This window comes from Neolamprologus brichardi, chromosome 22 (genome assembly GCF_056152115.1).
Source record: "Neolamprologus brichardi isolate AB-2024 chromosome 22, ASM5615211v1, whole genome shotgun sequence".
Lineage (NCBI taxonomy): Eukaryota > Metazoa > Chordata > Actinopteri > Cichliformes > Cichlidae > Neolamprologus > Neolamprologus brichardi.
Window position 1 is genome coordinate 26,481,138 of NC_142124.1, and position 23,879 is coordinate 26,505,016.

The 23,879-nt window shown below is 39.1% G+C and overlaps 1 protein-coding gene across 1 annotated transcript; it reads right to left on the reverse strand.

The window, feature by feature from the left end:
• Positions 1–1,327: 1,327 nt before the first annotated feature.
• tent5bb (terminal nucleotidyltransferase 5Bb) lies at positions 1,328–10,994 on the reverse strand. The gene is made up of 2 exons (XM_006795251.3): positions 10,583–10,994; positions 1,328–2,410 (listed from the first exon to the last, which is right to left on the reverse strand). The coding sequence occupies exons 1-2, from the start codon at positions 10,736–10,738 to the stop codon at positions 1,385–1,387; spliced, it is 1,182 nt and encodes a 393-aa protein (XP_006795314.1). The 5' UTR covers positions 10,739–10,994; the 3' UTR covers positions 1,328–1,384.
• Between the last annotated feature and the right edge of the window lie 12,885 nt (positions 10,995–23,879).

Sequence of the window (23,879 nt, forward strand, 5' to 3'; positions counted from 1 at the left end):
ACCAAAGTATCACCATCGTTAAACTTTTGATATTTTTTTTAATGAAACAAGTACCCTGACCCTAGATATAGAAATTTACAGTAACCTGAATGAAAAAGATTCAAAAACAGTTCATACATAACAACTACTACAAAGGTCATATTCAGGCACTTGAAACCATATACAGTCCTTGTTTGTCATGCTACACAAAGAATGTCTTTGGTCCTTTTCCCTCCCAGTCAGGTCAGCTGAAACCACAGTCAGAACAAAAAAATGACAAAAAAAAAAAGTTTGGTTTCATAACCAGTATTTACATTTCATTAAGACCCGAGCCTACATCAGACACAAACTGAAAAAGTTCATATATAAAGCCTTCATATTTTTCCATATACATCCACATTGGTTATGAAATACCAGAACAAAAAGGTATAATTATAATGGCTCATATTAGATTTCGTTTTTTTTTTTACAGCAGTGTTAATTGATATAACTTAGTGGAATATTTTTGATACAAGAGTTGGCAAAACAACAAAGTTGGGGGTCAAAATAACAAAGCTACATTGTTACAGGGATACCAAGCGCACGACACCCTAAAATCCCAATGCATCAGCATCCATCATGTTCTAGCTTCAAGAGCTCCATCGCTGTTATAACTATACATTACTGAAACTTGTTTTACGTCTTCAGCTGTCGCATTTCTAACGCAATTCAGTCGATTTGCTAACATTTTCCACTTGCAGCAGGTTTAGATGCTTGAGCATATGTAAATTTGTGTGACTGGCTTTCTTATCATCACTTGTTTAAAAAAAAATCGTTTAATAAAATGACATTAGTGAGAATCATTCAACACAACAGGAAACATATGTAAACAGAACAATAAGGTAGTGAATTGGGCTGTAGTGTAAATATGCAGACGATCAGACAGCAAGACAGAAGATTCTTTTATGCGCTGGGTCAATAACAAATTAAACTTTGTGTAGTTGCTAATAGCTGTGTGACCTATTAATTGAATGTTTAGGGCACAAAAGTTTTTAGATGAAAATGCCCTGAGCAATAAGTTGGCAGTTAGATTCCTTCCTGTCTGGCCAAACCTTTGTACATGTCATTTGCCTCCCTCCTTTCCTTACGATCTTCACTTTCCCTACCAAATTATCCTTTAAAAATTCAAAACAAATCACAGGCACACATTGAAAATATAATTTTACTGTTTTGAGGCGCAAGTTCATCTAACAAAACAAAGACCTATTCCGTGAAGGCAGCAGAGCCAGAAACTTAAGATGTACAGCTCACAGACCAGGTAAATAGCTTCACACTGAGAAGAATGGATTGTCTTCTACAGAGTAAAGTAAAGGTTCAAAAAAGAAAAGGAAACATCAACTTTCCACACAGTGATAAAAGACACTGCTCAGCTGCAAGGCAGCCATGTTTGATAAGAGTTACTGCACGTAGCCATGGGTGACTGAACTTGCGCCACGTAGTAATTGCTGAAGTTGACGTCTCTGACGTATGGAGCAGGCTGGTAGTAGCAGGTGATGTTGGACAGAGCGGGGATGGCATTCTGTTCGGCCATTACACGCAACGCCAGGGCAGAAATAAGAGCCAGCGTTTGCCGGCGCTCGTGTCCCATCAGACACACAGTGCTTTCATCCACCACTTGTCTCAGAGTCACCAGATACTCATAGCGCTTGTCCTCCATGCCCGCAAAGTGGTTCTGCAGATATCCCTCCAGCTTTCTCTGCTGCTCGTTTATGTCGGGGAAGTCGATGAAGAAGCGCGAGCACATGTAGCGCTGCATCTGTTTCATCTGAGTCGCGGAAGATGGATGGAAACCGCGCACCAGCAGGTGGCAGTACTTGAGCAGGCCGCCGCCCCGGATCTCTTCTGGACTGCGGGTGGCGATGGTCTTGGAGCGGAGGTGATCCAGAGCTTCCTCAAAGTCTCCATACATACTCTCTCCCTGGACTGTAGGGTGGAAGGTCTCGGACATGGCTGTTTCCGAGCAGCGGTCGAACAGCAGCAATGAGTCCAGAGTAATCTGGAAGGAGTCGACGCTGAACTCGAACTGCCTTCTCAGCGTGTCCACAAACTTCAGTTCCACGTTTTTGCCAGTGTTGTTGGAAAGTGAGATGAGGCTCCAGCGATCGGTCTCGTTGCAAACTTTCACCAGCTTCTGAACATACGCCTCCTTTAGGGCAAGGGCTGTGATTCGGTCTCTGCATACCCCTTCGGGCAAGAAGTCCACCAGGCAGTCCAGCACCACGTCCTTCACCAGCCGGAAGGTTTTATCATCAGTCAAACTCAAGCCAAAGATCAGGTCCAGGTCTTTGTAGCCAAGGCCGTTGTCCTCATGAAGTACGTGGCTGGCTGCTGAACCATTCAGCTTAACATCACGTACCGTCACGCCATGCTCCTCCAGTCGAGCCCTGACCACCTGAAAGTAAAGACCCAGAGAAAAGACACAAAATGAGAGACTAAACACTTTATTAGGTTTATTGTGAAAGTAAAACGCACAATAAAGCATAAATTTGTAATTGAGTTTGATTAAGTTTAAGTATATATTTTTTTAATCTTTCCTTGCATAATAAAGTAGTTGCTGTGTTTTATTATTGTTTAGGGCTTACATGAAGAACACATCTCTGGAGTGAACGAAACGCTGCAGCTTTTTTAAAGAGCAACTGGCACTTAAGTGACTACTTATTGGTGTAGTCTCTCACTCAAAGAGATGACCTCCATTTACATTATAAAGTGACAGACCAGCGACAGCATAAGCAAGAGCACCCACAAACCTCCCTCTGGCAACAGAGCTCTCTATAAGTAGACGGGCCGAAGCCAGATTGCCAGGTGACTGCGAATGCTTTTCCCCCACTGCACCATAAATTCCACTTAACAAGTGAAAGATCCCAGATTCAGTCCCGGGACGAGATACCAGTCCCCTGAGGGGCTGTGTTAGAAAGTTTATCTGGTGTAAAAATCTGCCAAATCAAATACGTGGAGCTACTCACTGTGGTGACCTCTAGTGAATAAAGCAGGATTTATGGTTCAGCAGGGGTAACACATTTACAGTCCTCAGGCAGTCTGAGGACGGTCCGTCTACCCATAGAGAGCTTTTTTGGTGATGGAGGCAGTGAACAAAATATATGCCACAACCGGTGTGTGGGCTACTCTTGCTTGGGGTGTTGTTAGTCTATCAGCCAGCTGCAGACACAAGCAGAGTTACAAAAGTAACAAGAATTGAAACCGAGTAAAACCAACGTTTTTTTTCATGGTTTTCCCATTCCTGGTGAACTCCGCTGTGACCCCTAACCCTATTCCAACCCACCTGTCAACTAATGTATCTTCAACAGGCACATAGGTCATGCACATCCAGCGATGCACTGTTAGGAATTTGGAGAACAAAATAGGAGCACATCTAAAAACCCTTCTCCGCTCACTGTGCAACTAGAACCGTGTACGCGGACAGACATTTGTGGCACCATAAATTACGCTTCAGGGAGCAGCTGACTGTAACTTTTTTTTTTTTATCTCAAAAAGCTGCTCCACAGAGATAAGATATGGAAAAGATGCGGCATGTCTGTGCTCGACGGGTGTAAGTGACTCATAAAAGGAACTTTTGAGCTGTGAACTTTTAAACTTATGAATGTGGACCAAATTGAGAAAGGCGTTCATAAGGTTATCGGAACACACTGTACAGATGTACTGCCGTGGTTCTTGGGGAAATTACAGAACTACAGACAGTTAAGATCTTTGTGCTTCCTGTCTGTTACATCACTCAAATCTCACTCGGGGGGGGGGCAACTAACAAGGCCAAGTCTGAAGAAATCCAAAGCACAGCTGTTCACAATTCATTAAAATGCTCTCACTATGTTATGGGAATCTGATGTTACTGTTCAACGGTGTGATGTCTCTTCACTGAATGCGTAGAGACAAGCAATGCCTATCCAGTCAGGTAATCCTATATACTGAAAGAGAGTATAACCATAATGCTACATTTAACCTGCAAAAAATACAGGGCACACATACTGAATGCTAAAATATTACTCTAAGCCTTAAGCTGAACTCTAACCCTGGACAAGAATATTAGAATATATCAGAATATGTCATTTTTGGTTTTATTAAACTTTTCTCCCATATTTGGTCATTCAGGGAACAAATAAAAAAAATGATTCTGACACATCAAAAAGTCGTTGGTTTTGTTTTTTATTCCTAGCTACTATTTTCACTAGAACTATAAATTAGTCGATCAGAGAGACAAAACACTTTAAAACCCTTAACTAGCTACACACAGTCTTATCCAACCCAGAGTGAATTTAATAATCCTCAAAGATTTCTAAAACTCAGATTTCCACATGCATTTTGTTGTTTGTTCCACCTAATTCCAAGTGAATTAGGTTAAGTTGTTAATTGTTTAATGACCACATCTGGTAATCAGCACATTAGCTAGAGATAGATCACACAAGAAGAACTGGATGAGTAAACTTGTTACTACTCCACCTAAAACCCCAAATTGGTGTTTTCATAAACTTGTTTACTTATATTAAACAAACTAAATAAAATTATTTAAAAAGAAAGCTAATTTCAGTTACTGCCTCATTCACAAGCAATTACCACAGCCAGTAGTTTTGGATGCTTGATTTTTACACCAGATGACTTTCTAACCCAACACTGGAGGATTTGTGTTTCGTCCCAGAATCAAACCAGGAATCTTTTGCTTATTACTTAAATGTATAAACTACTATACTATGGAGCCACTAAATATGTAATGATTATACCAAAGCAATCTAACATACAGTATCATGCACTGTGCTTAATACACTGACAATGAAATGCTACATGTCCTGACAACTGAATGGTAGTTTGTTAAAACCTTTTAAACTACAGATTCTGAAAAAAGCAACATATTTCTAGTAATTCAATTAGTTTGACCACAAATCCAGTATACTTTCTAGTTTTCTGTTACCTAAACGAAACAACAAGCAAACACTTCAAAAGCAGCCAAATATATATAGTATATTGTGCTATTAAATGAACTAAAGAAACCCCATTACTCCAAAATCTAATGAGAAAAGGTAGAGAGAATATTTTTGCAGAGAGAAATTATGCAGGATTTCAGTCCAATGGACAAGACTGCAGAGATTTTTTTAACCTATCCAAGGGAAACCCACAGAAAGTATTTTCACTGACCTCACACTTAAACAGTTGGTTTGAGTTATCAGCCCACTATAATGTGTTTGTTTGGGAGTCCCAAAAGTAGTGTACGGGGAAGTACAGCTGTGCTAGCCCCACAGAATGCATCCTTTACCACTCATAAAACAGGATGGTACATTTCCCAAATGACTCACCAGCACCTGATGAGAGCCTAACACTTACAGTGATGTAAAAACACATTACAAAAAGAATTGCAAACACACCAGACTGTCTGGTGTTGACAACGCCTTGGCGACAGTCTTTCCACTTTCCTTCTGGCATCTTAATAGTTTCCTTGACTATTTCATTTAAGCTGTGGACAAAGTGTGTTTTTATTATAGCTGTTTGAAATGACCCAGCCAGTTGCCAGCACATAGTCCCCTGGACGCCAGTGAGAGCTCTGGGCAGTGAGACAGATTATCCCCGTGCCAAGTAAATGGCGACATCAAATGAGGAGTTATGAGTCCCTGACCTTCAAATCCACTCCAAGACTAACCCAGCCAGTCAGTAGTACAGTAGCTTGGCAGACAGCGGGGGATGCTGATGATGGTTTTACTTCTGACTTGAAATGCTTCCTCAAATTTCTTATGCATGGGTGCTCATTTCACTGGTGCTCTTAGACAAGAATGGGTTGTGTGCTGAAACGTGATGCTCTGTGATAAAAGTTTTCAAAGAAGGATTCAGTTTCAAGGATTCACTTAAGTTTTAATGTCTCAGTCCACTCAAACTTTATTTGATAGGAATATATCCAAGGGACCAATTTGGGGGGACTTTTGCTGTATTAGATGTCTGTGCCAACCCTGTAAGATTAAACTGGTGAGAACCACTCTAGTGTATGTGGATTTATTAGTAAAAACCAGTCTTACTAACCCCACAAGCATCTGACTTACCTCATATAAAATCACAAATTAAAAGACTCGGATACAGCACTGGAACAGAATCGTAATAGTTTAGGTGTAAGCATGTAAACTGTTCAGTATGAAAACTTGAGGTGGAAAAACTGGTAATTAAAACTTATACACCCGCAGCTCTTTAATTTTTTAAATTTCATTATGTTTAACACTTTGTTTGTTTTTTGCCAACTGCATTTTATAACAAGTTATCTTTGCCTATAGCATTGTAATTATTTTTGCTGCTTTAAATATAGTTATACTTAAAAGTAGCCTGTGTATTTGTATTTTAACTCTAAAATCAAGCAAACCAAAACAATAATACCAAGAAACTTTGGTCTTTGAACTCCGGAGTGTTTTTTTTTTTTTTTTAGATAACGTGATAACTTGATCCAACCTCGATCCAACCTAGCTACCAAGTCTGAGCAGCATACACCTGAGTTTGCTTTCTGGGATGCAGTAGAGTACACTAGCTGTAGCAACTAACCCTGTTGGCCATGAATGGAACCATAACCATGTTATCAGCTAATCCAGAACTCACTGACTTCTTCCTGTGGTTTGTATTCACACATTTTGGTTAACTTGTAGTTTTCTCGTGTCAAAAGAAGCCAAACTACAGGAAAAAGCTACAAGTTTACAAACACAGCTGATTCAGACCAGAGTAAATGAACTATATGTTTCAAAAGATAGATTCACTCTATAAAATTTTAATTTGTACCACAAGATGGTTTGATGTAACCTTTACTGTACCAGGTAATTCACTGAGAATGAATCATATTTACAAATACAACCTAGAAAAAGGCATTAGGTGATGAACAATTTATTATAAAGTTTGCAGTGAGTAATGACAGAGAGTACCCTTAAAGATTTTTAATGTATGGGTTTTAAAATGTAAAAATAAAATCTACACCTTGTGTGTTCCAGATATAGCTATTGCCCTGTCCACAAAAGAAACGATGGGAAGTTTTAGTTTGCAAACTTTCAATTTGAAATTAAAATGAGCAGACAGAAACTCCAACTCATGAATGGAAAGCCCAGCCAAAGAGATACCATCAACACTAAAAAAAACATTCAGCCTAGAAATGAATGTTCCCAGGTTACCTCCTCTACGAGAACTGGGAGCATGTGGTGTCTTCATGTTGCTCGGTCCCAACAATAGCCTACTGAGGAGTTGGTTTACAGTCTGGCAAGGGCATCAGCGGCTCAGGCGACTGCTCTCCATTTACCACAGTAACACTTTGTCATGCCCAACCCTCAAGCCCACTGTTATTACAGGCACTAATCCCATCCTCATATTCTGCTTCAAACCCAGGCCATTCGCTACTGTCTGGAGAGTGGAGTAATGTTTCAAGGTTTCATGAAAAATAAGAACCCATACCTCTGCCTCCACGTATGAACCCATTCAACAATTTACGTATCTATGATGCATGCGTCCCGTAATCTGCGTTTTTCATCATGTGATATGATGCTCCTCGGTATGTAGTACACTGGGTGTGTGTAGGTTTAGTCTGCTGAGAGGGATATCACAGGATCTGGCTTTGAGCTGTCAACGTTCACAAAAGTGTGATTAATGGCAAAAGTTTTCCTTCACTGCTCCCAGGGTTCACTCACAACCAGACCACAAACAGATGTTATTTTAATGTGGATATTAGACAAATACACTGTTAAGAGATTGTCCTGTGACCCTTTGGGACTGTGATCCATCAGTTACTTCGCCCAGTATGACAGAACAAAATACTAGTGTGGCTACAAAATCACTTAGGGGGATGAGTTTGTCTGGTGGGAAGGTTGAAAAAGTGGCAAACTAGTGGTTTTGAATGTTGCAGCCTATTTACCGTGAAACACCCCACATTACTGTCAACCATTTGATAGTGGCTTAAATCACAAAACTTTCTCCCCCTCCAACCACACTGCCACTGGTTTCCATTCAGGGCCACATGGTAAAAAAATCAACTTGCAGACATTAAGTCTTTCAACAGGGAGTGTTGTGTCGCTTTTTTTTTGTCACGATATCTGCATGGTCATACAGAACACAATTTCAAATCAGTCTACACTTATAGATGCAGTGCCTTCATGGTTTCCACCAGAAAGGTTGATCCTGACAGGTTCGGCTGCCACAGAGAAGGTGGTTTCAGGGATTTACTGTTGCACTCAATTGATATATTTCTGTAAATGAGCTGTTTCATCTGCGAGTGACAGATCAAACAGTGAAGCTGTTAGCCAACTTTATAGCTTCTACCAGCAGACATCTTAACATTTCACATTTGGCCAAAAATATGATAGACCTCACACTCACAGTGGATAAGATCAGCTAAGCTGCCATAGCATTTGCCAGGTTCGTCCATACTTTTTGAACTCCTTCGTAGAGATTTGAGCTGGATGTGTGTGACTTCTTAACTACACATTTAAATAATTTTGTTCTTACTTGAAATCCTAATCTGCTCAATTAGTTTTTATTTTATTAACAGCAGCAATAGCAGCTATGTGTTGGTTCAAAGACGTTATGACGCCACCTCCCACTGCTACATTAAGTCCTTTCCCAGATTTTCTTAAACACATTTCCAGAAACCGTGGCTCCACTTCTCAAAACTCAAAACACAAACTACACATCTAGTGTAAAATGAAACACACCACTCAAAACCATCTTATCAAAACTTATTTCTTCCACGAAACAAAACAATACACACTGTTGACATATTTATGTCAACTGAACTTACAAGAGAATTTTTAGAATTGCTTTCCGCTGCCTCCTCCGCCTCTCGCTCTGCCTCTTCTTCTATAAAACACCTGTATACGTCACTTGAAGCCTCTTTCACACAATGACACATGATCGAATTGTGTCAACTGCACAGTTTCTTCTTTAGTCACCTTTTCCACTCACTATGTGTTTATACACCTCTTTGTATTATTTATTAGTTATTATTGATCACTGTCTTCATCCACTCACCCCAACCAGTTTCGAAAGATGGTTGCCTCTCTCTGAGCCTGTTTCTGCCAGAGGTTTCTTCCTGTTAGTAGGGAGTTTGACCTTGCCACTGTCACCAAAGCGCTTGCACATACGTAAAATACATACATAAAATTGAACTGAATCGAACTGAATTAACTGGGACTCAGCGTGTTGCATTTTGTAAGCCAGTGTTCCTCTGTCAACAATGTGTGCAAATTCATGCAAACTGCATTCAGAGATTTGCAAAACTGACAGTGGAATAGTGCTCAGAGTTTAGCTGGACGGAGGCACGGTGTTTGTAGATGAGCTTCATGTTTTCAGAATTGTGACATCAATGAGTGATGTCACAATTGCTACATCCATCTTTTACATACAGTCTATAGTTTTAGCAAGTTAAAAAAAAAACTTTACTGGTGTTTTGGGTTAAGCAGTATTGAGTATGTCAATGTCTCAGCACTCAAACACAATAGATAAAGAATATTCTGGATAAGAAATTTTCTTAAGAATTTAATCCGAAAGTTCCACAAAAAGAATGCAGTAAGAAAAAAGGGTTAAGGTCCCCTATGACTAGAGGACTATATAATGGAAAAAAGGCATTACAGGGGAGAGATTACACTGGTAGGCTTCTTTGATTATAGGGGTCTTTGAAGTGTGTGTGTGTGTGTGTGTGTGTGTGTGTAAGGGTCTTCCCTCCCCCATATGAACACTGTAGAAAATATTAATCAATCAAGCAACGTATGAACCAGGATTACAGGCTATTAATGTCCGGAAAAACTGCAGCCCACGCAAATCCCCACATGTTCCAATTCTAGTAAATATACTGTGGTGTGGTCATTATCTCACAGAAACTGTGAAAAAGGGACTTGCGGAGGAGAAGCACTAGTGAGCTAGTGGAAAACTGCAGTCACAGTGTCAGATCATCTCCACTAATGTGTCTGAGAGTAAGTGATCGAGTATCTTTTAAAGCCACAAATCCTAATTACTGCAGAAAAACAGCAGAATGTGGAGCAAACAGAATATTATTAATATGTAGGCCTGATGTTGATTAGCTTGTTTAGAAGTTATGTTACTGTGTACCTTTGGAGCAAGTGAAATCTCATTGACTCCACAGTCACTGCAAAATAAATATACTGCACTCACCCACTGTCAGCAGACTACTGTAAACTGCTATTTTATAATTACTAAAAACTTTATTACCAAGATGGCATATGACACAGTTGTGAGCTACAGTGGCGGAATATCTTTATATATGCAGAGCATTAAAATTGCTTTTCACCCAAAAAGGTAACACACCTTGTGTCAAATTAATCAAAATAATTTATTTATTATTATTTTATTAACCTTTATTTAACCAGGAAAATCCCATTGAGATTAAAAACCTCTTTTTCAAGGGTAACAGTTGTAAATAACAGTTTTTTATTAATTTCTTTCCTTTTTCTCTCTGTTTGTTGAGAATAGGGCGATATGGGGATACATGAAACTAAGAGAAGATGTACTTTTCCCTCTTCTCTGTCACTTCTGCTTCAGTGCGTTTTATTAGATAGCAAAACGACTATGAGAGAGCTAGTGAGAGGGGTCTCACCTGAACGATCTGCCGGGGCTGCACGGACAGCGTGGGGAAGTTTCCTCGGCCGTGGATCGGTACGCTCTCTCCAAGGATGGAGTCCAAACGCCGAACCTGATCCCATGACAGCACGCTCACCCGCCGACTCTGCTCCGAGACATCACCGGAGGACATGACGACCGGAGGCAACGGGACGTCCAGAGAAAGTGTTGTTGCACTGTTAGAACAACTTGAAGCAATTCTCCTCACACGAGGAAGAGCCGGTGATGTTAGGGCGACAGTGGGTGTGAAAAGCTCCCAGTGCGTCTCCCTCTCTCACTCTCTGTCTGTTCTTGTGGAAAAACTTTCAGAAAGCTCCAAAATGTGTTAACTCTTTTAGAACATCGCACATTCCCAGAACAAAACTTCCTGCGCCTGCGTCGCTCTCTGTCTCCACTGACTGTCTGTGCACATTAGAGCCTCCTCTGGACTCGCCCGGGGTTTTAACCGAGCAGGGATTAACGGGCGCCACCCCATTGGCTGGCCAGAGCCTTAATAATGCTTCAGACTGCACTCCGTTTGCGCACAGACCCACACACACCTACTTCCCTTGCGTCACATGGCATGTTCAATGACTGTAGGAAGTATAGTAATTACTATGTGCAAGTAAAAAAAAAAACTTGAACTGCTCACGTCAGGCTTCAAGACTTTACCCAAACTGCATACAGTACCTCATCTCACACTGGTCTGTTTAATAGGAAGGAGAAAAGACAAAGGAAGTTTACTTCAAATGCATTTTGCAAAAATAAATATATGCGCAACTAAAATGTATGGAAACAAATCATAATATTATCATATTCAAATTCAGTGTTTTTAATGGAGTAAGCTGAAAGTTCATTGTAAAAAAAAAATAACAGATTTCCTTTTTGATTTGATACTGTGAAGCTTAAACAATTAAAAACAGTAACATTAGCAATCATAACATGCTTCTATAAAGCCAAAGTCCTGAGTTATTTTCAAAAGAAAAGAAAAGGAAACTTCTTGAGCCGGTGTTAAAAGATGAACAAATGCTTCACATCACAACATCTGTCTGGCCTTTTCCTCTAGGACTATTTTCTGAATATTCCGCTGTTAGCAGACTAGCATCATTTATCCCTCATGCGATTGTATGGTAAACAGTGGGATTAAAGTTTGGTTGGGTTTAGATACAATGACAGAATGACAGAATTGCATTTCAGGAAAGATAATACATTTTTTGTTAAAATAACTACTTTGCTAGAGTTAGAGAAACATTGTTTCACAGTTATAAAGCCATTGTTATGCCTTAAATAGCAACGGCAATGATCTCTTAAATGATAGCCAAACGTTTTGGAGGTCCATGCATCTACCCCAAACTATTTTCTTTGTATTATTGCCTTCCTTCGTTTCTTTCAGACATCTAGAAAACAAAGAAAAATTGACATTCAAAACTTCTAAAACATGTATTCTATATTGATTCCAAGTATATGCACACATTTTCATGGCAATCTGTCTGAAAGTTAAGCTAATAGCATTTTATCTTAAAATGCTCCCCCAAGTCATCCTTGTCAAAGAAGAGATCAGAGCCCCTTCGCTCACCCTCCTTTGTTTCCGGACAGAAAATTATCATCTGTTTTGTTTTTATTTTCTGTAATTGGTGTTGCAAGAAGGTGTTGCTTTTAACTGGAACCACTACATTAGAATTCAGAATTAGAGGAAATGTGAAAAGAGTTTTGCTCAGTGGACCACATGACCATTTTTCACTCCATGCTCAAAGGAAAATGACCTAATTTGTTTTGGTGATACCATTATGTACAACATAAGGTCATGATGAAGAGTCACACATTTCTGGATGTTTAGGTTGACCAACATACCCGTGTTAGAGAGATTATTCATTTTTGACCCCTGTGGGATGACGCAAATGGATTTGTGACTTTAATTTGCTTTGTCGTTGTTTCATTTTCTTAAGAGCAATTTGTGTGTCTCCTACCATGACAGAAAAAACACAGGGAAGCCCCAGTGTCATTTTAAAGCAGAATGACAACATGGAAAAATATTGCCATGATTTGCATATCATGTGCATAATGTAAATACTGTACGTCAGTCTGCATTGACTCAACCGGCAATAGCAAATACCACACACTGCACTGTTATCACCAGCTCTACAAAAAGTGTTGAATATAGTTCCTATTTATTTGTTTATATTTAAACACGAGCTGCTGATACCTAAAGTACAACTCATCTTCTAGCCTTTTATGGGTCCATAGATTATTCATGTAATGTATGGACCATTTGCAGTTTGAAATAATATAATTAATTTGAATCGTATTTCTTTATTTTTTCTTTGCTTATTTCAAGTGGCCTCAAATGAACAGCCAATTGTGTGTGACATTAATGGTGACGTCACAATAGCTAAATCTGTGTTTTAAATGCAGTACATGTAAACAACTCAAAATTTAGTTGGTTATTTCCCAGTATTAGTTGTATTGTATTGTATTGATATGAAACCACAAAGGAAGTCTTAATGAGAATGTCCTTTAAGTTACAGAAGCTAGTGGAAGCCAGTTGACTTGACAGGATCTTCATGAAAAAGATGTATAGTGCTGTGCAAACGTCTTGAGTCAATCCCGATTCCTTCTAATGGGAAGTGGGTGCAAAGATTTATTGAAATGCACAAGCATACATGCTTTATTTTCAAGTCAATATTTGGTTTGACTACTTTTTTGGATGTTTGCCACCTTTTGTTCCACTCTATATCTAGATAGTCACACTCGTCTTCAATAAGTTTTGAGGTTCGGGCTCTGGGGACGACAATCCATGACTGAAGTCTTCAATTGTGTATTTTTATATCCAGGCATGCTTTTACTGCATTGGCAGTAGCTAGGAATCATTTTCATGTTGTGAAATGAAACACCTACCAATCAGACACTTGCATGTGCTTGCTTGTGGTATTGCATGCTTGATCAAAATATGACAGCACTTTTCTGTGTTCATAATTCTATCTATTTTGACAATATCCTTAATATCACTGCCTGAAATGTAGCTCCGAACCATGAAAGAGCCTCCATCATGTACACACTGTTGTATTTCTCTCCTAAACTGCTCTGAACGTATGTTTGAAGAGTTGAAACAAATATTTCAAATTTGGATTCATTACTGTATAAGACCTGTTACTACTGATTATTGTTATTATTGTCCAACTCTTGTGTAATTTGGGTCACCTCAGCCTTTTCTCTTTTTTTCCCTTCTATGATGACAGTTCAGTTAAAATCTTAAACACAAATCCCAAAATTAAAACTACATTCTCAAAAGGCCAGATTTTTCTTTCAAAATCAAACCATCACCTCAAATTCAGTTGTTGTGTGGTGTGTTCAGATCATACACACTGCAAGTAAAAATATATTTACCACAGACCATTGATTAGACACTGCATCAAACAATTTAAGATAGAGCGCCATGGAATCCAGTTCAAACACTAAGATAGATATAAAGTAATTTAGTACAAGTGATACAGAAAGACAGATTTACGAAATTGAGTATTTTCAGTATATGCACTCCAAGTTACGTATGTATTTACATTACAATATAGTTTACAGTACTGTAAAAGTAGCAACTGCAGCTACTACCCTAAACTAACAGGAGGAATATGAGTATCAAATTTTTGCTGAAAGTGTGTGTAGGTTACACTTACTTGCACATACTGATATTGTAGATCTTTGACTCTAGCAGAGTTTAGCTGCCAGCTGCCAGTTATTACAGTTTTGCAACACAAGTGTCAAGTCAAATCATCTTTATTTATATAGCACATCAAGTGTCAGCCAAAGTGCTGAACAGAGGGATAATATAATCAAATAGAAATAATTAACATAGATAAGATGAAAACATTATAGAAAATTTTGTGAGACATCCATATATGTTTGTAAAAATATATGTGTACATGCAAATATGCACATACATATACAAAAGTGTGCACATGCACACACAAGCACAAGCATACGTGAACATAAAATACGTGTATACGTGTATACACATGCAAACATCATCCAAATGAGATAAAAGACCAGAATAGCTAAAACAAAATAAAAGTGGTGTCAGAGAGATCTGAAAGCCTTTGAAAATAGGTAGGTCTTCAGCTTTGATTTGAAGATTTCCAAAGACAAAGAGGATTTTATAAAAGAGGGAAGACTGTTCCAGAGTCTCGGAGCGGCAATGGAGAAAGCCCTGCAAACTGTAAACACTGCTATAGTTACACCCTGTTGCACACGCTCTACAGTAAAATAACAAATAATGAAATAATGAAGTTCACAGGTTAGAGTTATATTCAATCATATATATATATATCACCTCTGTAATGTTCTTGATATTTATATTTGAGTGATTTGTATAGCAGCGGCAGAGTAGAGCCGCTGCTGCTCCACATCGAAAGGAGCCAGTTGAGGTGGTTCGGGCATCTGGTAAGGATGCCCCCTGGGCGCCTCCTGGGTGAGGTGTTCCAGGCATGTCCCACCGGGAGGAGGCCCCGGGGCAGACCCAGGACACGCTGGAGAGATTATATCTCTCGGCTGGCCTGGGAACGCCTTGGTGTTCCCCCGGATGAGCTGGAGGAGGTGGCTGGGGAGAGGGAGGTCTGGGCCTCTTTGCTTAGGCTGCTGCCCCCGCGACCCGGCCCCGGATAAAGCGGATGAAGATGGATGGATGGATGGATGATTTGTATATATTAGTGCTGTTTCTTAAGTTTGTAAAGTTTGTAATATATTGTATTAATTAATTGGTTTAGTTTGTTACTGTTACTGTCTTGGAGCAACTGTAACCCACATAATTTCCTTAGGGACTATTAAAGTATTCTGATTCTGATTCTGATAATGAACACAAAGGTTCTGAGCAGCAGGTAATCAAAGGGCACATACATCACTGGCTTTAATAGGTTAATAGAGGAATATTGGCCAAGGTCAGGATGGACTGAAGACAGGGAGACAACGAGGTTAATGTATGGAAGAAAAACATAAAGAAAGAAACACAGCCAATTTATCAGTATATCAGTAGTAGTAGGTAGCAGACAATCTGGCAAAGAGTGAAGGCTCGAGCAGATCCTTAAATATTTAATTAAATTTACATAGCACGAAATCACTACAGTTGCCTCACAAAACTTTATATTGTAAGATAAAGACTATACAATAATACGAAGAAATAGTGGGTCTTGATTGCGAGCTGATGAAGCACAGGTGTGTTTGAGCGGGGAGCCTGTAACTCATCTCTTACTGTACTCATCACTGGGTCATCCCTTGAGTTAAGTGCCTTTTTTATGCTTGAATGATTAATAGGCCTGTGTTAAGTGACCTAAAAAGAACATCAAAATGGGTAGATACAGGGACTGGACTGAAAATAAGTGACACATTTGTTTTTTGAAGCTGCAACCTAAGCAGAGAAGCCCAGACCTCACTGTCCCTAGCGCCTTCCTTTAGCTCATCTGGAGGAACATTAATATGTTCCCAGACCAGCCGAGGGATGTAATCTCTCCATGGTGTCATGGGTCTACCCCAGTAGGACATGACTGGAATACCTCAACCACGAATGCCCCAGTAAGTGTCATTATCCTAGTTAGATTCCTTGAACACCTCAACCACATTTTTTTCTATTTGAAAGAGTAGCAGCTCAACTCTGAGGACCTTTAAAATCATTAATCTCCTTGCTCTATCTCTAAGGGAGATGCCAGCCACACCTTGGAGAAAAATAATTTCTGCCAATTGTACCTGCAGTCTCATTCTTTCACCGTGACCATAGGAGAGGTTAGGAATGTAGATATACCGGTAAATCAACACCTTTGCTTTTACATTCAGCTCTCTCTTTACCACATCAGACCTGTACATTAGAGTACTGAATCAAAGCCAATACAGACCCATTCAGTCAATCTCCAGCTCCCCTCTCCCCCCCCCTCGTGAACAAGACCCAAAGATACTTGAACTCCTTACCTTGGGGCAATAAATTGTCCCTGACCTAGAGTGGACACTCCATTATTTTCTTGGTGAAAACCATAGACTCAAGCTTGGAGGTGCTAATTATCATTCCTAATTCTTCACATACAGATATGAAGCATTATGAAGCTGGAGGTCACCAAATGATAAAGGCAACAAAACCACATCATCTACAAAAGCCATAGATGAAATCCCTAGACCAGGGGTGTCAAACTCCAGGCCTCGAGAGCCAGTGTCCTGCAGGTTTTAGATGTGTCCTTGATCCAACACAGCTGATTTAAATGGCTAAATTACCCCCTCAACATGTCTTGAAGTTCTCCAGAGGCCTGGTAATGAACTAATCATTTGATTCAGGTATGTTGACCCAGGGTGATATCTAAAACCTGCAAGACACTGGCCCTCGAGGCCTGGAGTTCGACACCCTTGCCCTAGACCATCAATGTGGAAAACTTGGGCTACTTGGCTACAGCTAGAAATTCTGTCAAAAAACTCAGCAGCAGAGTCAAAAACGGAGAAGGAGTCCAGCGTATTGCTGCCTTTCTGGACCAAGGTCTGGCTGCGGTCATACAGGGACAGAATGATTTGTAACAGTGAGCCAGATACTGGCGCATCTCCAACAGGAAGGGGGGGGGTCCCCCCAAGGGACACTGTCAAATCCCTTCTCCAAGTCCACAAAACACATGTGGACTGGTTGGTCAAACTCCCACGCACCCTCAAAAATCTTCGAGAGGCTAATGAGCTGCTCCAGCAATTCACGACCAGGTAAAAACCTCCTGAATCTGAGGTCCAAACAAAGGAATGAACCATCGGTACTGAAGAGGGACTACCACCCCATTTTGCCAATGCAGAGGCACCACCCGAGATTGCTGCTGTTTTTACTAAGTTCATTATTTTTTTGACACTATTGTTGATCGTATGCTATTTTATTGATGAACAATATATATTTTGCTATTCAGTATTACAAACCTAAACTTAGATTATATTGGTAGTGCTATTAAATTCAACTGGAGTGTCACTTTTGACTACAGGGTAAGATATGTGTGAGTTTCTATAGAATATGAAGCCGTTGCTCAGTGCTGTGAGAACACATGCATCTTAAGTGTCATCTTGCAATTCATTTGCATCTATTCCTTCATTCCATGGAATTTGCTAGTGAGAAAAGCCTCTGACTTCCCAAATTGGCACACTTGTTATTTTTTCACAAAAGGTCACCATAGGGTCTGTCGTCCATGTTTTTCAATTGCACTGACTTTTCCTCCCTGAAAGGAAGGCATGTGTGTTTGTGTGTTTGAAAAAGCCACAAAGAAATACAGCAGAACACCGTGTTGACAGATTAGATGATGGCATTTCAAACTAGCCTTTTGTAAAATGTGACAAATGCAGATTTGCTTATCTCGTTAGGCTGATATCAACTCTGATTAACATTTATATTAGCAAATATCATTATCACTGCCCTGTCAATCATAATGTATCCTTCAAAAATCAGCTATCCTTACGTAAAGTTCATTATAATAATATTACAGAAACATTTAGGCTAGGATTTTATAACAAATTCAAATGTTTTATCGGGGGTAAACATATTTGTGGTATGAAAATTTTATAATAATGTGTTCTACTTTCAGCTCAGCTGCAGGGGCTTCTGGGTTACATCACAGCCATTTCTCAGACATTAATCTGTGATGAGCTATGTTGCTCAACTAGCCTTCTGGTATTTGCATTTGGTACCTTGGTTGCCTAACAGCCTGTGTGTTTGTTTAATGTCAGCATGGAAACTATAGGGCAGTCCCATTGATGGTGAAAATACCACTGACTGCAGGATTTGATTTAGGACTGTGTGGACTGGATTTCTGGCCTCTTACCCCTGAATATATTTTGGTGACTTAATAACCTTAATATACCTGTACACATCTTGTTTGACACCATATTGCCTCAAGCTTTTAACTGCTATTTACTGGATTTCGACATACACTTCCAACTCCACTTAATAAAGGACTTAGATCAACATCTTAACTAATTTTTAGGAAATTCAGGACATTTATAGAAAATTTGGTAGAGATTAAAGTTATTTAACAGATTAAATCTCAAAGTAATTTAATATTTTAATAAATAGATTAATCTATTAAAGATTCAGGGGTTGTCACGTCTCCAGCCACTTTAACCTTCCTACACTCTCTTCTTCACCTCTCATGTCCACTGTTCATTGGATGACTGACCCCACCTATTTAAAGTAATCTACCTTCTCTCTGAGCTGATCCCTGATATAAATCCACCCTGATTTTGGATCCATCTGTAACTCCTACCAGCCACCTTACTACTGTCTTGGCATCCAGTCATATGCTTCAACTTCTAGTCACAGTGCAACTCCCTCTGACCCTCTCCATACTTCTCCATCAACACTCTCAAACCAAACATCACATCTATACTGTGCTTTCTCTGCATTAAGGAATTAAGCTTCATCACCTCTTTCCCATATCTTCACTACAACAGTTCTGCACATCAACCTTGTTCTTGAAATTCTGTATCAGTACACTTCTTCTCATCTGTCATCGTGTCATCTGGACCAATCATTCTTCCAGTCTTTATCATCATCTTACCTGCCTTAACTGTTACACATGCATCATCCCTTTCTGAATGCCATGTTAAGTTCTGCCTTTGTGTTTAGTCAGGCAAAAATCACTGGTGTTTGTTTACTCAACATATAAAAGTTTTACTTCAGTTCTAGCTTAATTATATGAGAAAGATGAATGAACTGAAATGTCTTGATGCATTCTCAATCATCCAGGTAAGTAAATCTCCAAAGGTGGATTCTGTTCATATGGACGTAGCGTTTTCAGTGGGAGAAACGTTTCGTCACTCATCCAAGTGACTTCTTCTTCAGTGAAGAAGAAGTCACTTGGATGAGTGACGAAACGTTGAACAGAATCAACCTTTGGAAAATAAACTGAAATGTCACTTTATACACATTTTTATTTATCTACTAACTAAAGATACATGTTTGACTGTGACAACTTTTGACTGTTTATCAGCTTAAAATAATGAAGGCAACCAACTGCCTTTTTAAAATTTGGTTAACTTATTTGAATTTCCAGGACCATCATTTGGAATTATTATCAGTGAAAGGTACAAATAGGACAAGCAGCTGCTGAACTCACACACAACTCTGGAGTTTCACTGGACAAAGCTTTATAGTTTGTCCCAGATCACTGTTTTGCTTTTCTGGCCTACAACTTAAGCATTTTGGTTGATACTCACATTGGTTTAATGGTTTTGTGTTTGGTGCAGCAGACAAAAATAGCACTTAGCTCATTAAAATAGACACATCTGCTGTTCATCATATATGATGAACAGCAGATGTGTCTATTTTAATGACACATCTGCTGTTAAAGATGAGATTTGTTAAATCTGAAATCTGAAATCTGTCTTGTTACACAATCTCAGAAGGATTTTAGGTTTGTTCCTACATCAGAAAAGGACTGTGAAACTAAACTGTTCCTTTAGCTTACAAATGGCATTAAAGAAATCATTTTATTCCTCAGTGAATGTGGGGAAAATTTAGCAAACGAAATAAAACTCATCCTCGTTACCATGTTAATTCATATGATTTTATAAGCATTTAAACATGCCAGAAGTATTACTGCATCCAGACAGTATATTGTCCACTCTTGCATTGTTTCAAAATGAGTCAATTCTTGCTTGTGGCAAAGCAAAAAAGAAACTGCTTTCGTCAGTCAGACGCAAACAAAGAGATACTGAATGTAAACTGGGTACATTTCTACATCGTGACTAATACAACCAACCCAGTGTGGTCTATGAATTAGTGACATAAACACTGTTATGTAAGACATGCTGTGGATTTCCCAGTTACATAAGCTACATTTAATACCAACAAACCAGTATCTCAGCAGCTTTTCTTTGCCCAACTGTTTTGAACACCAAGTGACGTTTCCTGGCCATTTCTTATATAAAAAGTGTTCATCTCTGTTATGAACAATGAGCACCTCTGTTAGTTCCCTGACATTTTACATTATCCTTTAAGCTCCGAGACATTTTCGTAAAGCCAAAAAAAGACTTGCCAGGCAGTGTTGACACAAGTGAACCAAAAGGACACCGTTTCTTAAGCACTTCCCTTGTTTCACATTGCTGTCAACTTTAATCAGTATGTTCATTATTCCCAGACCTGAGCCACATAGTAAACTCAAGAAAAACCTAAAATCCAAAAGGGTCATCATTTCATCTGTGTTACTCAACAACACCTACCACCAGTCCACAACTGGCTGACCTTTGAAAACAATACCTTGTTGTTTCTACACCAACGTCAATCAACCCTGGTGTCTGTTCAAAGTCATCATCATCAACATTTTTGCTGAGGTAGAGAAACAAAATTCACTGGGAATGAAAAAATACACCTCTTATTACTGCTGCTGCCAAATAAGACAAACTACACTCTATGATACTCTATTATGCTCACATTACTCTAACTATAGTTAGAGAAAACTTTGTAACAGTGTAGCCTTGATGATCTGTAACAAAAATGATGTTCGTTGGTAAGTCAATAAGGACAAATTCCTTATTGACTTACCAGTAAGGATTTATTGACACCATTGACATCAATGATTCAGGTTACAGGCTTAATTCTTAACTGATTCTCTTAATGATAACCATATGTATTTTTCATGGAAAAGGGGTGGGTACACAAACTCTGAGACTGAAAAAACAAGCCAATACAAAAGAATCACTGGGTGCTAGCTCCATAACGCTGGGGGATTCCCATGATGCATTGAGTATTTCTTTTCCAGTCACCTTTTCTCACTCAATATATGTTAATAGACCTCTCTACATTGAATCATTCTTGTTATTAATCTCTGTCTCTCTTCCACAGCATGTCTTTTATCCTGTTTTGCTTTTCACACCCCAACCGGTCGCAGCAGATTGCTGCCCCTCCCTGAGCCTGGCCCTGCTGGAGGTTTCTTCCTGTTAAAAGGGAGTTTTCCTTCCCACTGTCACTAAAGTGCTTGCTCATAGAGGGTGATATGATTGTTGGGTTTTTCTCTGTATGTGTTACTGTAGGGTCTACCTTACAATAACAAACTTTCGCCTTGAGGTGACTGTTGTTGTGATTTATATAAATAAAACTGAATTGAATTGAAGTTATTGAAACACTTCCCTTCATCTGTTTGCTGTTAAATCTGATCATAATTTTCACAATTCATGGGCTTGCAGCACATAGTAAACCCAGAAGGCCTCGTGTTTAAACACCAAAAGATCATGATTTTGTTTAACCTCTCAACGTCCATTAGCAACCCATAAGGTTATGTTCATCACACATGATGACTTAGACCTAAAAGGTTGACTGGTGCAGAAGACGAAGCAAAATGTAAATGCAATATAGAGCACCTTAACTTGTTTTCCCCTCATGTTAAATATAGCTATTACAGGGGATTATTGGGGATTTCTTTTGCTCTGTATTGCCATAAATTTGGAAAGCAGTCTGTCGTGGTCTTGGATTACTAGAAAGTATTTCTTCTGTTACTGGTAGCTTTGTTTTTATGTATCTACTTGCCCCTGCTATCTTACCCTGTTATCTCATTTAGTGTTAGCCTGCATGCCTCAATGTTAGGCACGAGTCAAACAGTCAGTTTTGCTTAGGAAGGTCTAACACCATATTACTAAGAAGCTTAGACTTAGTGCAGTCAGATTTCTGTGTATTCTTATAAATTTTGCTTCACATGTTTCCTTGAACTCATGATGTTTTCTGTTTCAGTTGAGCGTGCTAAACATGTGTGCTAGTGCTGCTCATGGTCCCTAAGAGCACTCGTGCTACCAGAATGATTATTCATTATTGATAAAAGATTTCCTTTCTTGTTTTATTTTTATTACATGAAACATTGTGAAGTATATGTAATGACAAAAGCAGTTACCACTGTTGTGGTTCACAGTATCACACAGTATCACAGATCAGCCCCATGTTTTGGCTTTAATTGTCCTAAAAACACTGTGAATCACAGCTTCTTGGACCTACTGCTTTAAAAACCGTTCAATGCTAAAAATGTATTATTTAAAAATGTAACAAATGACTACAGTTTAATACAGTATGTACGCCACCATTGACCTAAAGCCTTTGCACCCACCGGCTACAGCATAGGTGTCAAACTCTGGCCCGCGGGCCAAATTTGGCCCGCAGCCTAATTACATTTGGCCCGCGAAGCCATACCAAATTATTATTAGAGCTGGCCTACTGGTATTATACAGCTAATATATATATTGTTTAGTATTAAGCTTTGCTTGTTCCATATTCAGTTTTTCAGCAAAACTTGTTTGAGTCCATAAGAAGAGATTCATTCTTAAATCTGGAGGAAGATTTCTTTTTCAATAAATATTAATGTTAGCCCACAACCTTGTTCCAGTTTTGAATTTTGGCCCACTGTGTATTTGAGTTTGACACCCCTGGGCTACAGCATAGCAATGAGTAATTAACAGATCTGCTCTTGTAGTGCAAAGTTGTTCCATGTCCTGTATGTAAGTTGAAGGAACTGTAAAGTAAGAGAAAGCAGTTTGGAATTCTTAGTTAAAAACTTAACATGCGTAGCGATTTACCTGAATATTAAAGCCACTTCCTGTCTTGTTTAAGGTGTACTGATGTTCCTCGTCAGGCCAGGACTCTGCAGTCTATTTACACCTACAGGCCAGTGGACACTCTTTCAAGGATGAGGATGTACACATCTTGGACAGGGAGGAACGCTGGTTTGAGCGCGGAGTCAAGGAGGCCATTTATGTGAAAAGGGAAAGACCATCTCTGAATCGAGGAGGGGGCCTAAGGGTACATCTTTCGCCATCTTACAATGCTGTGATTGCAGCCATTCCCCAACTCTCTGTGAATGGTACTCATTGATCAGTGGTCTTTGATCAGTGAGTTTTGGTCAGTGGTTGTTGATCAATGGTCATGAGAATTTGCATAATTACGATTAAGGAACTGACCTCCCAGCCCATTGTTCCTTCAGTGGGCTGGTTTCAGTCATTATGCAAATGTACTGTTTATAAGATTGGGGAAACCTGCAGTCAGCTGAGACTGAAGAAGTCACTTGGATGAGTGACGAAACGTTTCTCCCACAAAACGCTACGTCCAGATGAACAGAATCAACTTTTGGAGGTGTACTGATGTTGTTTTCTCATCTTTGTCATGAGAAAACAACATCATGAGTCATTTTAGAAATTGTTTGTTGTAAGTCTGATGTGTTCATAGCTTTCGTTTCATTTTTTTTTTTAAATTTGTAATATATATATATATATATATATATATATATATATATATATATATATATATATATATATATATATATATATATATA

Excerpts from the sequence above, each read along its gene's own strand:
- tent5bb (XM_006795251.3), bottom strand. The coding sequence starts at position 10,738 with ATGTCCTCCGGTGATGTCTCGGAGCAGAGTCGGCGGGTGAGCGTGCTG. Across the intron at positions 2,411-10,582 it reads AGCCCCGGCAGATCGTTCAG|GTGGTCAGGGCTCGACTGGA; the intron begins GTGAGACCCCTC and ends CTTTACTTTCAG.